This window comes from Anabrus simplex, chromosome 2 (assembly GCF_040414725.1).
Source record: "Anabrus simplex isolate iqAnaSimp1 chromosome 2, ASM4041472v1, whole genome shotgun sequence".
Lineage (NCBI taxonomy): Eukaryota > Metazoa > Arthropoda > Insecta > Orthoptera > Tettigoniidae > Anabrus > Anabrus simplex.
This window is the reverse complement of record NC_090266.1, coordinates 324,388,105-324,404,626: the sequence shown is the minus strand read 5'-3', so window position 1 is coordinate 324,404,626 and position 16,522 is coordinate 324,388,105. Positions and strand designations below refer to the sequence as shown.

Sequence of the window (16,522 nt, the reverse complement as noted above, 5' to 3'; positions counted from 1 at the left end):
TCGTCGCCATAAGTCCTCTATGTTTTGGGGCAACATAAAGCACATTCTAGAAATAAAAATAAAAATGTAGAGACGGCATATGATGGAGTACCAAGGGGGGGGGGGGGGGGGAATGTTCGCTATACTGGGGACTATGGGATTAAGGGTAACCTAGATTATTCAAAGCAGTCAAAGTAATTTATATCGACGGTAGGGTTGCAGAGAGAATTGTTGGTAGAATGAGTTCTTGGTTCTAGTTACTTACAGGGGTCAGACACCTTTGTTCATGATTCACATGGATGGAGCCCTGCACGGATGCGAATATCCGTGGATATCCACTAAGTTAATGTCTCGGCGGATGAAAACTGTATGACAGCGCGGATAATTTTGTGGATAAATCCTAAATAATGAAGTTTATTGATTTTCACTCAGATATGCTCTTATTTCTGCTTGCGGTGAGGCAACCCTTGACAGTGGTATAGGAGAATAGTAATATATAAAGAGCCTTGACACCATAAAGCCGTAAATCTGACCTAAGCCTACCTGGCTCCTACCCGCATTTGATGGAAAGAAGGAACAAAGGTCAATACGTCACTAGTTGTCGCAAGAGGAAATCCCTCATAAACCTGTGACTGTAGGGGTTCTGGTGCCAGGTGTCAGGGCTTTCGTATTATGTTAACAGATCTATCCGTTTCAATACCTTGGATGTAATGTACTGAAGTTAAATATTTATAATATCTGCGGATAACCACTCGCGGATGCGGGTGCGGATGAGGGAAGTGCGGAGCGGATGTGGATAATATTTTTTATATCCGCACAGGGCTCTACACATGGATTATCACGGCAAGGAGGGATTCAGTTAGGTGGAAATGTAATAAGCAGTTTGACCTATGCAGGCGACTTGGTCGTAAGGGCAGGTTGTGCAGTCTAATGAAACCTCAAAATGGGTGCAATGAGTATGATATGAAAATTAGTTTTTCCCAGACTGAAGTGATATCAGTAGATAAGAACCATAAGATAACTGAATGTCAGGTTTGGAATACAAAGCTGGGACAGGTAGATAATTTCAAGTAGGCCTATTTAGTATGTGTATTCTCCCATGATGGTAGCATAGCAAGTGAGGTTGAATCAAGGTGCAGGAAAGCTAGTGCAGTGAGCTTGTAGTTGCAATTAGCAGTATTCTGTAAGAGTGCAATCGGCTCCTGTGCGTAAATATCTTTACACATGTTTGTTTTCAGACCAACTTTGCTTTACTGGAGTGAAAGCTGGGAGGACTCAGGATATCTTATTCATAACTTAGAAGTAATAGACATGAAAATAGCAAGAATGATCACTGATACAAACAGGTGGGAACAATGGCAAGAGGGTACTCAGAATGAGGGGATAAAGGCTGAGTTAGGAATGAACTTTATTGATAAAGCTGTATGCATAAATTGCCTTGGGTGGTGGGGTCACCTGAAGTGAATGGAGGAAGATAGGTTACCTAGGTGAATAATGGACTTCGTCATGAAGGGTAAGATAAATTGTGGAAGACTTAAGATGATCATGGTTAAACACAGTTGCTAATGATTTAAAGAAAAGAGGTTTAGAACTAAATGAGGCCACAGAGCTAGTTACAAATTGAGTATTTTGGCAGAGTTTAGTAAAATCACAGAGGCTTGCAGACTGAATGCTGTATAATGAGAATGTATGTAATCATCATTGGTTCCTCACAGAAGGCATGATTCGAATCCCAGCTTATGCATGTGAAATTTTTTAAATAAAATGTCTTTCTTCTGTGGTTCAGGTTCTGTGTAAATACGGATGTCCTATGGCTATGATTACAGTATCAGCAGTTGCTTAAAACTGCTATCTTCTTTGCTATGTTATAATTTCAAATATTGACTGGTTTGGGATCCTCTCTGGAGTTGAGAGAGAGAGAGGTCACTTCTTGATTAACCTCTCAGGTGTTAGCTTTAAAGATTGTTTTTTATTTCTTTATACTGTGAAACATGTTCAAAGTGGAATCATAAGGGACTAAAGTTTTTTTTTTTTTTTTTGGACCAGTTCCCACATATACAAAACAGAGATTCTGAAAAATATGAAGATCTTGCCTGTCTTTATATGGATCATGCTCTGCTATCCTGAATGATGTGCATGAGAGATATGCTAATTTCTGTAATGATTTTATTATTATTATTATTATTATTATTATTATTGTTGTTGTTGTTGTTGTTGTTGTATTATTAATTTGGCCCTCTCAGGAACACATAGATACATTAGTTAGCATTGGTCTTATTGTTCTTATCTTCCCAAAACTTTGTCTTCTCGCTGTAAGCATGTCTTCTTTTTTATGTCCATGTGTTTTCGGGTTTCAAATTTTTGGCTTCGGTTCCTTGGGGTTAATGTGTGAGAGTTGATTTTCTGTCTACATGTAGTCCATGTAGATGCCAGAGGGTCAGTATTGACTTCTGTGAGATCCTTTTGGGTATCTACTAGCCTGCATACTTTGGTTTGTTAGTTTCCATTGATGATGTGGAAGATTTTCTTAGTGAATGGTTCGGTCAGTGAATGAAGTTCATCCGATAATTTCACCCAAGTACATGAAGCGATTAACTTGTATGCTGTTGCCATGTTTGGTCCCAGGTGATGTCAGATTTGAGTTGTAGGAATCAATGTACTTTGCTTTCTCATAAGAAATTTGGAGGCTGGCTTTGATGGCAATCTCATGAAACGTTTTGGCACATCTGGCTTCTCTGAGAGTCCGGTTTGTTATTATTAGATTGTCAGGTTGTTCCAATTACCTTCTTTTTCCATATTTATTCCTGGTATTTCTTTCTACCATGTTTTAATTATTTTATCTAGTGCCAGGTTGAACAGTAGCGGGGACAGTACATCACCTTGCCTTACTCCTATTCTAATTTCTAAAGGTTTGGAGATTTCACCCAAGAATTTTGCTTTAGACGTTGTGTCTGTCAAAGTCTTTTGGATGAAGGCAGTTGTTTTTAATGTCTACACTGTATTCCCATAGTACATTAAACAGGGTGGTGTGGTTTGCATTTTTTAAGTTTATGAAAGTGACCACTGTGTGGTTCAACTGGCAGGGCTGGAATGTCTTCTTGAGGTTCCATGTCGGTTTCGCGCACAATCAGTGTGGTCAGAAGCCTGCCTGGTATTCGCTGATCTTATATTCTGTCTGTTGCTCCAGTCTGGTAAGGAGGGCACGTGAGAGCACTTTGTAGGTGATTGGCGGGAATGTTAAATGTTTGGATCACCAGGCGAGTTGGCCGTGCGCGTAGAGGTGCGCGGCTGTGTGCTTGCATCCAGGAGATAGTAGGTTCGAATCCCACTATCGGCAGCCCTGAAAATGGTTTTCCGTGGTTTCCCATTTTCACACCAGGCAAATGCTGGGGCTGTACCTTAATTAAGGCCACGGCCGCTTCCTTCCAACCCTAGGCCTTTACTATCCCATCGTCGCCATAAGACCTATCTGTGTCGGTGCGACATAAAGCCCCTAGCAAAAAAAAAAAAAAAATTCGGATCCATCTTGTTGCCCTTTTCATGCAGTGGGTGAATCATGATGATGCTCGTTGTTTAAAGGGGCCTAACATCTAAGGTCAGCTGCCCATGTAGGTGAATCAAAGCCATTTTCCAAGCTGCAGGTATGATTCTGCTCTCCCATATACAAGGGTTGAGGCAAAAGTCATTCCAACTATTTTTCTTCTTGCAAACATATGAGCAGATTACAAACTGTTATTTGTCGTGTGGAAGTTTCGCAGGAATAGTGTATTCACAACAACAGATGGCACTGTGGTTGATGTTAGTAGCACAGAGACCACTGTGAAAATATTTGTGTGGCGAGCGTTGTGCGAGATGGATGTAACCGTGTTGAGCAGTGCGCACACATCAAAGTAGCTGTTCTCCAGGAGAGAAATGCGAGAGAATGTCACAGTGAATTGGTGGAAGCCCTTGAGAGTAATGCCCTCTCATCCTGTACAGTAGCATGGTGGGTAGAAAGTTTCAGCAAGGATGTATGGCAACCAGTGATCAACAACGCTCAGGACGACCTGCCAGTGTGCCATCAGTGAGCAGCTCCTGGAAGAAGACAAACGATGGATGCTACTGGAGTTAGAGATGGGGCAAGTGGCATTGAAATATGCACCATGCACACAATATTGTGGACAGAGCTTCAACTGCGCAAAATCACTTTGCGGTGGGTAGCGCAATGCACTGACGGAAGTTCAATGGTGGTTGCGATATGCAACATGTTCCGACAACCTAGCACACTGGTAACATGACGGCAACCACTTCCTGTCATGAATAATCTCCATCGATGAATTTTGGGCCGGGGTGTACATACTGGAACTCAAATGTCATTCCGCGGAGTAGCGATATGCCGCATCACCAAAGCGCCAGAAGTTACGTCAGAATCCTTTCCCCATTAAATTTATGGTGATCATTGTGTATGACATCAGGGGTGTCATAGCATGCCACTTCGTTCCACGTGGCAGAACAGTGAGTGCCGAGTACAACAGGGACTTCCAGGTGCGACAGGTATGACGTATGACGTGGCATTTGGGAAAAATATCCAGATCTTCTGGATAATGCAATCGTACTGCACAACAATGCAAAACCACATAAAGCAGAGTGTGTACGGCAGCAACTGCGACGCTGTGGATGGGAAGAATTGGAGCACCCGCTGTATTCTCCTGATCTTTCACCCTCTGACTTTCATCTCATATGAAAGGTAAAGAAACAACTATGTGGCAGGCAGTTTGTGGCATGAGAGGACATTGCCAGTGCTGTGCGACAACAGATTACCTGATTTACACATGGTGCGGTAAATGGTGATGCGGATGGTATTCATTGCCCCCCACATCGTTGGCAGCGTGGGGTGAACATTGCAGGGGACTACTTTGAGGACCTTTAGACCCAGTTTTGTCATGTCAGCTGTAATTGTGTTGTGCTGTAATATAGGTGGTGTGCTTGACTGTAATTATTTTGCACCATGAAACCAGTCTTGTCCTCTATACTACCGTAATAAATATGTGAGGCACACTGTTTGCGTGTTCTTCAGTGTCCGCACGTGTAGTTCCCACCTTGTTCTTTCATCTGTACGTCTCATTTTCCAACCGGGCTGGTATCTGCAAGAAAGAAAATGGTTGCAATGACTTTTGTCCCAACTCTCGTATTCACAATGTTGGCTTGTAGATGGATTACACTTGTTGCATTAGGTGGAACCTGGCTAGTTTCAACTTTAACAGTGTTATCTTTGGGTGGCATTGTCAAGGAAAATAATAACCTTTCAGTTTCTTTTTGTTGCACATTGAACCCATTTAGCCACTCATCCTTTTAAACCGTTGTCAACCAAGACTTCTTATTGTTTCACCAAACCACAGGAAGGTTACTGATTTTTAGGTTTTTGAAACATTTTGGTTTTGCTGCCTTCCCAGTCGTGAGAGGCTTTTCCAGTTCTCCTGCCATGTACCCCAACAAAAACACTGTATGTTTTCAGTGACAATAGGCATGAATCTGTTATTAGCCTCACAAATTTCTGAGCACTGGCTGTAGTACAATTCTGGCCAGTTTATGAAAAATCTTGTTGGGCTAAGGCATCCAGGATTAGCATCAACCATTACACGTAGAGCTGGAACTGTTCATGAGTGGAAACGTCATTGGGAGATATATTAGATACTTAACTTTCGATAGACTTTTCTTCTTTAATCGCAAGTGATTTTGTGGGTTATGACCAAAAAACAGTCCTGTTTCATCCATGTTTAAAAAAATTTGAAAGTAATAGTCTGAAATAAAATCTAGCTGCTGTGATTTCTACTTGTCTATTACGCTTCTAAAGCTTCGCTTTGGAGCATCAGACTGGATATACGTATGCATGTTTTAACCTTGCGCTGTTGAACCACTCTCACACTGACAGTATCATTTAAGATTTAGACAAGATTTCCACATGTTCATCAATTTTACCAGTAGAGTACAGAAATCAACTGATTCAATGCAAATATTTCAGAAAAAAAAAGTGTTGTGTTTAGATTGTAACGCTGCCTCCGATTTGTCATTAATGATACATTCTGAGAGACTCATTAAATGGCTTGCCAGGTTTCAAATACCTGGTTTTTCTCGTGGAAGAGAGATTACTGGACTCCCCTTATGGAAATTTCCTAAGTGTCCTCAAGAATAACAGGAGTGTAGTACATTGCATCTTTCTTCATAAGGGATGAAGGAAATTGTAAATGATATGGCTTTACATAGTTACGTAGATAATTTTGTCCAAACAATGACATTAATTCTACAACTGAAAGATCGACAAGAGGAGTTTACAGAATGATATGGTAACTACAGTCGAGCCTCTATCTCGAACCTCAATTACTCGACTTTCCAGTACCTCAAAGTAACTTAAATTTCCCGTCTGTTTGTCCTCTTCTTCACGTGTATTTATTTCTCTATTACTCCAAATTTGGTTACAGGAATTTCTCGGTTTTTTTTTTTTTTTTTTTTTTTTTTTTTTTTTTTTTTTTTTTTTTTTTTTGAAGCAATCATTTCCTCCCTTGAGCAAAAAATACTCTAACTCGAATTTTGTGCAACATTAACTGTGCAATACGGCATTTATTGTTTGTGGGGAACAGTTAACAAGTAAAAAAAGGTCTACAGTGATGCTGGGAGCTAATATGACGGGAACCGTAAAACTAGAACTTCTAATGATAGGAAAATGGTGATGCCTCGCTATTTCTCTGGTGTGAATTAATTACCGGTCACGTACAAAAGCAACCCCCCAAGTCGCCGATGACAAGCTCCATCTACGAATCTCTGCTGCGTGGTATTGAAGAGAAGTTTCAACATGAAGGGAGGAAAGGTTAACAGTAACAAACAGAAGAGACTAATGGATATCTTCCAAAAGTGTTAACCAAGGTATTTTTCTTATTTCACTACTGTAGACCTATGTACTGTGTCCTGTCTTTTAAAAAGTTGCTAAAATAAGTATTATAATTAAAGTGTTGCCGTAAAGTAGTTAGTTTGTATATTTTTAAATACTGTTAAAAGTAATGTACCGGGCGAGTTGGCCATGCAGTTAGGAGCGCGCAGCTGTGAGCTTGCATCCGGGAGATAGTGGATTCGAATCCCACTGTCAGCAGCCCTGAAGATGGTTTTCCGTGGTTTCCCATTTTTACACCAGGCAAATGCTGGGTCTGTACCTTAATTAAGGCCGCTTCCTTCCCATTCCTAGGCCTTCCCTATCCGATCGTCGCCATAAGACCTATTTGTGTCGGTGCGACGTAAAACAAAAAAAAGTAGCAAAAAATAATGTATTTAGTGTAAGCCCATAGATACATATAATTCAATTATGTGCTATACATGCTCAAAAACAGTATTCTCTATATCTCAAAATTTTGATAACTCAAAATAAAATGTAGCTCCCGAGGTGATTCAAGATATCGAGGTTCCACTGTACATCAGTTCTTTATTTTTCTGCATTGTATAAGCAGTTTTTAATATTCCTTTTCGTTTCCATGTTGGGGAGATTTTGCTGTATACAGAATGAATAACATACAGTAAAACCTTGGTTTGTGAACAACTTAGTCTGGAAATGTTTTGCAAGACTACTGGTATTAGAAATTTGAAATGAATTCTAACTTGATAAACAAGCAAGGTTTTGCACTATGATTAGTACTGATCTGTCTACTGAGCTTCATATAACCACAACAGTCGATCATTTCCCTCACTGTGGGATCATGGGTAATCTTCCATCCATTTGTACTGTATACTGTAGCCTTGTAATCACATGCATGCATAAATAAAGCATTTTCTATCTTCTGTCCACGTGTAGTGACTATTATTAAGTAACTTTACTACAGCAATGGGCCCCGTGAAGAAAAACGTTGAAGAGGAAGGCAGTAAGGAGATGATTACGATGCAAGTTAAGAAGGAAATCATCGAAGTATGAACAATGTGTGCATGTGCCTGATATTGCAAGATTTTACACAGAGCCTGCATCAAAACTATTTACGCATTATTAAAGACGAAAGAAGTAATGGGTCTGGATGCAGCAAAAGGAGTCATGGGAATATCATAATGACAGCGATGTGTTCTGGAAGATGTAGGAAAGTTCTTCTTGTGTGAATCATCTCATATCACTACATATTTTTAGGTTGAGGAACAAATCATCTGTGTTTCAATTATTTCTTACGTGAAAATTTGCTTTGATAGTGTTACTGATTACAAGTACGTTTGCAGAATTAATTATTCTCGCAATCCAGGGCTTTACTGAGGGCCAAGATAAAGCTCTGTTTTGGACAAGTTTCCGTAGTATTCAACTTTTCATTGGATAATTTCAGTGTAATCCTTTGTTAGTCATGATGCTTGTGTAAATTATGCTGTATGTCATGAATTGTATGTATGTATCAAAGTTTGTATCTCAAGGAAGATTGAATTATTTTGTTAAATTTCAAATATGTTGTATCTTTGTAGCAAATTTTTAATTATATGTTGTATTGCTTCATGTTTCAGATATGTCCCTGAGCGCAACATCAAAACATGAAGAGATTGCTGGTATACCAGACTGGTATTGTCCCCATACTGATGCATATGGAGCTGCCACTACATTATATGAGAAGCATCCAATTACAAATGAGAATGCCGGTAATCCTATTGCTGATTGTTTTGCTGTTGTTGCTCGAGAAGATTCTGCCATTCTAGCCCTTGCAGATGGAGTCAATTGGGGTGAAAAGGCTTGTGTTGCTGCTAGAAGTGCTATTCATGGTTGTGTAGAGTACCTAAACAAGGCTCTCTTTAGTCCTGCAGTCTCTGCTTCAGCCATTACAAACACAACGGTATGGAACCTTTTATTGTAAAGTATTTCTTTAAAGATTTTTTGAAGCCTAGAGATGATTGTTTATATCTTATATCTCTTTGGTCTATGGAAAGGAAAAGTAACTTCTGTAGTATTTGGATTTTATTCATTACTTGTGTAATAATTGTAGAATTTCTTTGTAGTTGCTCTTTTTACCTCATTTGCCATAATGCACTGCTAAGAGATGTTAGAGGGACATCATTTTGGTCAGCTGTAGCATTTAACCAGTTATTGCTGTTTAAGATGTAAATATTGTTTTTTATTGGTCCAACGTGCTCAACAAAGGTAAGCAGTCTGTTAAATTAACCGTCCTAGTCATACTTATTTTCTCTGTGTGAAACATATTGTGTTATATCTGATATTGAAGTAGGTGATCAATGAGGCACGTAGTCTTACTCTGACATCTAGTGTCTGTAGGTGACAAGCTTATGTTATTTGTGTGGCTTGTTTACATTCAGTCAGTCAAAATGAGTTATCTAACTGAGGTAGAAACTGTGCAGATGGTGTAAGATAGCAGGACTATTTAGGTAATGGCTACAGACCTTAATGTGTCTAAATGGCTAAATCTGTTCTTGGTAGGACCTGGAACAATTCAGAGGAAACAGGATTATTCATTTGGGGACCAGGACAGAGTGGAAAGCAGAAAACTTCTGCCGTATAAGACCAAAATGTACTCAACAGTGCACTTCGACTGTGCAGTGCTACTGCTTGCGACCACCAAATTGTCGGTGACCAACCAGTTCATGGCTGACTTAGAAAAGCAGGCTTAAGTTCAAGAAGGCCTCAAAAGAACATAGAATAAGAGCCTCATCGCAAGACAGATTGACTGAGATTTGTGCATTACAGAATATAAATCTCGCGTTAAATCCGTATTGACAGTTGAACTTCTTACAAAATTGTACAAAATTATGTTGATTATCCTCCTACTCGTACATACATACATACATACATACATACATACATACATACATACATACATACATTATAGACTGTTATGCCTTTCAGCGTTCAGTCTGCAAGCCTCTGAGAATTTACTAAACGTCGCCACAATCCTCGATTTGCAACTAGTGTTGTGGCCTCATTTAGTTCTATACCTCTTATCTTTAAATCGTTAGAAATCGAGTCTAACCATCGTCGTCTTGGTCTCCCTCTACTTCTCTTACCCTCCATAGCAGAGTCCATTATTCTCCTAGGTAACCTATCCTCCTCCATTTGCCTCACATGACCCCACCACCGAAACCAGTTTGTGCGTACAGCTTCATCCATCAAATTCATTTCTAAATTAGCCTTTATATCCTCATTCTGAGTACCCTCCTGCCATTGTTTCCACCTGTTTGTACCAGCAATCATTCTTGCTACTTTCATGTCTGTTACTTCTAACTTATGAATAAGGTATCCTGAGTCCACCCAACTTTCGCTCCCATAAAGCAAAGTTGGTCTGAAAACAGACTGATGTAAGGACAGTTTCGTCTGGGAGCTGACTTCCTTCTTACAGAATACTGCTGATCACAACTGCGAGCTCACTGCATTAGCTTTACTACACCTTGATTCAATCTCACTTACTATATTACCATCCTGGGAGAACACACAACCTAAATACTTGAAATTATCGACCTGTTCTAGCTTTGTATCACCAATCAGACATTCAATTCTGTTGAATTTCTTACCTACTGACATCAATTTAGTGTTCTAGAGGCTAATTTTCATACCATACTCATTGCACCTATTTTGAAGTTCCAAGATATTAGACTGCAGGCTTTCGGCACAATCTGCCATTAAAACCAAGTCGTTTGCTTATAATGTTTTCATGAAGCAGGATGCTACCCTACTTGCACATAGTCCAAGTGAGGATCTCTCCTTTAACGGGTAATAACTAAGTCAATAGTGTACAGGTATCAGTTGAACTACATCAGGGGAGAACAAAAACATTCAAACAAAAAAGGCCTCCAGCTCAAGACTGTTTTAATGATCACTACCTCTCATTTTGTAATTTTCATCATGTTTTTTAAGAAAAAAATGTTCAACAAAACTTCACATCATGTGTCTGATATTTTTGATTTATTATATGTCGTACTGAGGATGACCCTGTGCCGGATCAAAACATGTCTATGTAAAGTTTCGTCTTAATTGGATGTAAATATTGTAGTATTGAGTAGGAGGATACTCAATATAATTTTGTACAAATTTGTAAGAGATTTGTGCAGACACATCAGAGCTGATAGGTTCACAACTTTGCAGTGTGCTGTTCGCACTCCCAACATAAATTACCTTGAACAGTGGTATGGGACAAGCTAGAGTCCATTATCGTTCTACAGCCCCTCATACACTTCAGATGCTGTGATCAACAAATGAGAGAATATTGTGCAAGGGAAGGTGCTTCAACTGGTCAGAAATATGCCTAAAAGATGAGAAGCAGCCTTACAGACACATGGAGGCCTTCCGTATACTGAAGGCTTTCCTTATGTGAATATTGTGACATTAATGGACAGGACAGTGTGTTCAATGTCTGCTAGCAGCACCCATGTGTACAATCAGACATGAACAAGATGTGCACTACTGTTGGATAAAGGTTTGAGTTGTCTGGTTATGAATAATAAATCACTGTAAACACAACTCGCGCAATAATGTATGTATTCCAAATTTTGATGCTCTGATTGTTTTCAGCAGTTTACTTACATTTGTTTTATTAATATGCAACATATAATAATGTTCATATCTCTAACTTCTTTCCCAGAACATTTAGTCCTGAAAAATTTCAGTTATATCTGTTTCAGATGTACAGTATATGAAAAACAAATAAATTTCATTATGAATGGTACTTTTGTCGCTGAATAAACATTCACCTAGTTTGCGGTTTCGATGTATGTAGGTCTAGCGTACTTCCCACTTTAAATTTCTTAAGAAGTCTAACGAGACACTGTCTTAGAACATTCCATTTGTCACTTTGGTCGGTCGTGGACGTCGGAATTTACTGCACCTAATGAATTCAAGCTGTATTTGTAGTTGCAGTGTATTTTCTAAAAACATAAAACTTTTCATCTCATGTTGAAAGAAAACTTATTCAAAAATAAATTTGGTGTATTTTTCAGAATTTATAGTTTTGCGGGGAGACAAAATTGGACTAATAATTCATTCCATGGTTATTACACATCATATAAGTCATCTTTTTTAAGTTTGGTGGAGTGACGACTGAAGTGACGACTACTATTTTTCAATCACAGCACTCAAATGTTCCATTTACCACGCCTAATGCTCTGCCCACCCACACCAATTCGGGTAACACCTCTCTAGCAATGACACAGGCGCACAAAGTACAACCCACTCCCCTTCCCCCTCTATGCTCCACCCCTTCATTACCGCATCAATACTTCACTAGAAGTAGAAAGGTTAGTCGATCAGATGCAACCGGAACAGGTGGATCCAACAAACATCAGACTGGATGAGTAAGTTTGACCACTATTATGGGCTATTATACTATTATCTTTATAATTATCAATGCAGGCTCTAACATTCGTCATTCTAAATTTCTTTTTATTCAATTACAGACAATATTCTTAATCCATTCCAAGGTAGAACGACGAATCAAATCAATGAGAACAGTAGCCTAATAAGAACGGCATAAAAAATCCAGGAAGCATTTTTTTAGAGCAGCAGCTGCCTATGAAGGATATTTGACAACATAATTTCAACACGCGCGCACACACACACACACACACACACACACACACACACACCCATTTAACCCATAATTATACTAATTTCCTTAAATATAGTATCATCCAACCTCGCTTCTTTCCACATGGAATATTAAAGCTACGCATGATTGACAACATACCACAGTTCTGGTTTTGTTGCTGCCAAACGTACAACATAGGTGATTAAAAAGCATCTTTGGATGAACATACCTTCTAACCTAATGATTCATCCAATAATTGATGAAGATCCAATTTTTGCTTTGGACAATTTTAATTTTAATTAAATGTAGATCATTGCTATTGTATTCATGTCACAAATTTTGATTTTATTCAATGTACACATTTTAAACCCATATACACAGCATCTAAAGAAAAACCTTTTTATAAAAATTTTTTTTGAATAAGATCATTTTGTATAGTATTAAGTTTAAATGTTTAACTCAATCAAGGCCTTGGACTTGACCTTAAGATTGTCAATAGGCTGAAGATGCCCAAGAAGGGCAAAACATGTACCTAAAAAGTGTATGTAATTCATGTAGAATTTAATCATTACCTCCAGGTTCGGTTTTTCCCCCGGACTTAGCGAGGGATCCCACCTCTACCGCCTCAAGGGCAGTGTCCTGGAGCTTCAGACTCTTGGTCGGGGATACAACTGGGGAGTATGACTAGTACCTCGCCCAGGCGGCCTCACCTGCTATGCTATGCCTTGTGGAAGGATGGGAAGATTGGAAGGGATAGGCAAGGAAGAGGGAAGGAAGCGGCCGTGGCCTTAAGTTAGGTACCATACCGGCATTCGCCTGGAGGAGAAGTGGGAAACCACGGAAAACCACTTCCAGGATGGCTGAGGTGGGAATCGAACCCACCTCTACTCAGTTGACCTCCCGAGGCTGAGTGGACCCCGTTCCAGCCCTCGTACCACTTTTCAAATTTTGTGGCAGAGCCGGGAATCGAACCCGGGCCTCCGGGGGTGGCAGCTAATCACGCTAACCACTACACCACAGAGGCGGACTTAATCATTATATACTGAAAAAAAAAATATATACACTGACTGACAGAGCAAATGCAACACCAAGAAGGAGTGGTTCGAAAGGGATGAAAGTTGGGGAAAAAACAGAGACGGCACGGATGAATAATTGATGTTTATTTCAAACCGATATGCACGTTACACAATGCGCACGGCATCGACTCAGTAGGATGTAGGACCACCGCGAGCGGCGATGCACGCAGAAACACGTCGAGGTACAGAGTCAATAAGAGTGCGGATGGTGTCCCGAGGGATGGTTCTCCATTCTCTGTCAACCATTTGCCACAGTTGGTCGTCCGTACGAGGCTGGGGCAGAGTTTGCAAATGGCGTCCAATGAGATCGCACACGTGTTCGATTGGTGAGAGATCCGGAGAGTACGCTGGCCATGGAAGCATCTGTACACCTCGTAGAGCCTGTTGGGAGATGCGAGCAGTGTGTGGGCGGGCATTATCCTGCTGAAACAGAGCACTGGGCAGCCCCTGAAGGTACGGGAGTGCCACCGGCCGCAGCACATGCTGCACGTAGCGGTGGGCATTTAACGTGCCTTGAATACGCACTAGAGGTGACGTGGAATCATACGCAATAGCACCCCAAACCATGATGCCGCGTTGTCTAGCGGTAGGGCGCTCCACAGTTACTGCCGGATTTGACCTTTCTCCACGCCGACGCCACACTCGTCTGCGGTGACTACCACTGACAGAACAGAAGCGTGACTCATCGGAGAACACGACGTTCCGCCATTCCCTCATCCAAGTCGCTCTAGCCCGGCACCATGCCAGGCGTGCACGTCTATGCTGTGGAGTCAATGGTAGTCTTCTGAGCTAACGCCGGGAGTGCAGGCCTCCTTCAACCAATCGACGGGAAATTGTTCTGGTCGATATTGGAACAGCCAGGGTGTCTTGCACATGCTGAAGAATGGCGGTTGACGTGGCGTGCGGGGCTGCCACCGCTTGGCGGCGGATGCGCCGATCCTCGCGTGCTGACGTCACTCGGGCTGCGCCTGGACCCCTCGCACGTGCCACATGTCCCTGCGCCAACCATCTTCGCCACAGGCGCTGCACCGTGGACACATCCCTATGGGTATCGGCTGCGATTTGACGAAGCGACCAACCTGCCCTTCTCAGCCCGATCACCATACCCCTCGTAAAGTCGTCTGTCTGCTGGAAATGCCTCCGTTGACGGCGGCCTGGCATTCTTAGCTATACACGTGTCCTGTGGCACACGACAACACGTTCTACAATGACTGTCGGCTGAGAAATCACGGTACGAAGTGGGCCATTCGCCAACGCCGTGTCCCATTTATCGTTCGCTACGTGCGCAGCACAGCGGCGCATTTCACATCATGAGCATACCTCAGTGACGTCAGTCTACCCTGCAATTGGCATAAAGTTCTGACCACTCCTTCTTGGTGTTGCATTTGCTCTGTCAGTCAGTGTATATTAAATTTTATTCTTGAAAGAATTTTACTTACATACCACTTCGTCAAGCAGCTGGTCTCCCTTCTTCCAAGTCTTCCCAGCCCAAACTTTGCATCATTTTTGTAACGCTACTCTTTTCTCGGAAATCATCCAGAGCAACGCTGCTTTTCTTTAGATTTTTTCCAGTCCTTGAATCAAGTAATCCTGGTGAGGTTCCCATACGGTGGACCCATACTCAGTCGTGCCAATTCTCCCGATTTAAGCAGGAGACTCCCGATTTTTGGTCCTTTCTCCCACTCTCCTGATCGCAGAGACTTATCTCCCAATTTAGAGAACAGTCTTGTTTGTAAATACCAGGTTTTTCCTCATTCCTTAAGTAGCTGATGAGAATTGATGTTTAGTGGGCATTGGCAAGACAGATGCAATCAGCTGGCGGTGATCTTAAATGACAGAATCTCTAACGTAATCCTTTTTATTTTATTATTTCCACATAGGAATGCAGACTGTGAGATACTTTAAGCATGTTAACAAAGACAAAAGCACATTTTGAGGTCAATATATCCTGAAAAGACGGAGAAGTGTATTGTCTCCCTTACTCTTCATTATAATCATGGATGGAATTTTACATAACATCAAGGAGAAGATGCTGGGCGAGCAAGTGAGGTCTGTGCTCTTTGCTGATGACATCGTAGTTTGGGGAGATAATGAAGAGGAAGCACAGACAGACACAAGTTGATTTATGGAATGAGGAGATAAGAAATTTTGGAATGAAGATTAGTACTGCGAAAAGCAAGACTTTGATCATGACAAGAGGTAACAGAAAATCCAGGGGAATGATAAAAATAGGAAATGAACCTCTTGAAGTAGTGAAAATTTTTAAATATTTGGGCAGCATGATGTCACAAGATGGAAATTTGGATGGAGAAATTGATTTAAGAATACAGCAGTCTGCAAGTTTCTACCAGTTTGTGTGAAACATTAAGGAAAAAATATTTGCAAATGAAGCGCAAGAAGGTTTTATACTCGTCCTGTTATAAACCTATACTGACCTATGCTTCAGCAGCCTGGACGTTGACTAAGCAGAACCAAAGTAAGATACAAGCAGCTGAAATGAGGTTCTTTAGGAGCATACAGGGAAAGACAAGATGAGATAGAATATGAAATAAGGAAATAAGGGGAAGCGTGGGAGTGTGTAAACTTCAAGAAGAGATTGATATAGCAAAGCTAAAATGGTTTGTACACATCATGAAAATGCCAGGAGAGAGAATACCAAAGAGAACACTCATGGATACAGAGACTGGATAGTGACCTAGGGACGTCCTAGAATGAGATGGAGGAGCTCTGTGTTGGACTGTATAGCAAATAGAGGAGGAGCTCTGTGTTGGACTGTATAGCAAATAGAGGAGTCGATAGCAATAAAGTACTAGAAGAGGAATGGTGGAAAGATCGAGTAAGATGGAGGGCTTTGGTACACTACCCTACCCAGAGAGGATCTGGAAAAGGGAATGGATGAAGATGATATCCTGAAAAGGAATCCTTGAAATAAAAAGAAACAATCTTAAAATC

The 16,522-nt window shown here is 40.9% G+C and overlaps 1 protein-coding gene across 1 annotated transcript in view; it reads left to right on the top strand.

Annotated features, from left to right (window-relative positions):
• The window catches only part of LOC136864106 (PP2C-like domain-containing protein CG9801), a 278,336-nt gene that overhangs the window by 176,140 nt on the left and 85,674 nt on the right, over positions 1-16,522 (top strand). Inside the window, exon 3 of the mRNA XM_067140681.2 lies at positions 8,476-8,798. Coding sequence (XP_066996782.2) covers positions 8,476-8,798 — 323 coding nt within the window. The remainder of the gene's footprint in view (positions 1-8,475; positions 8,799-16,522) is intronic.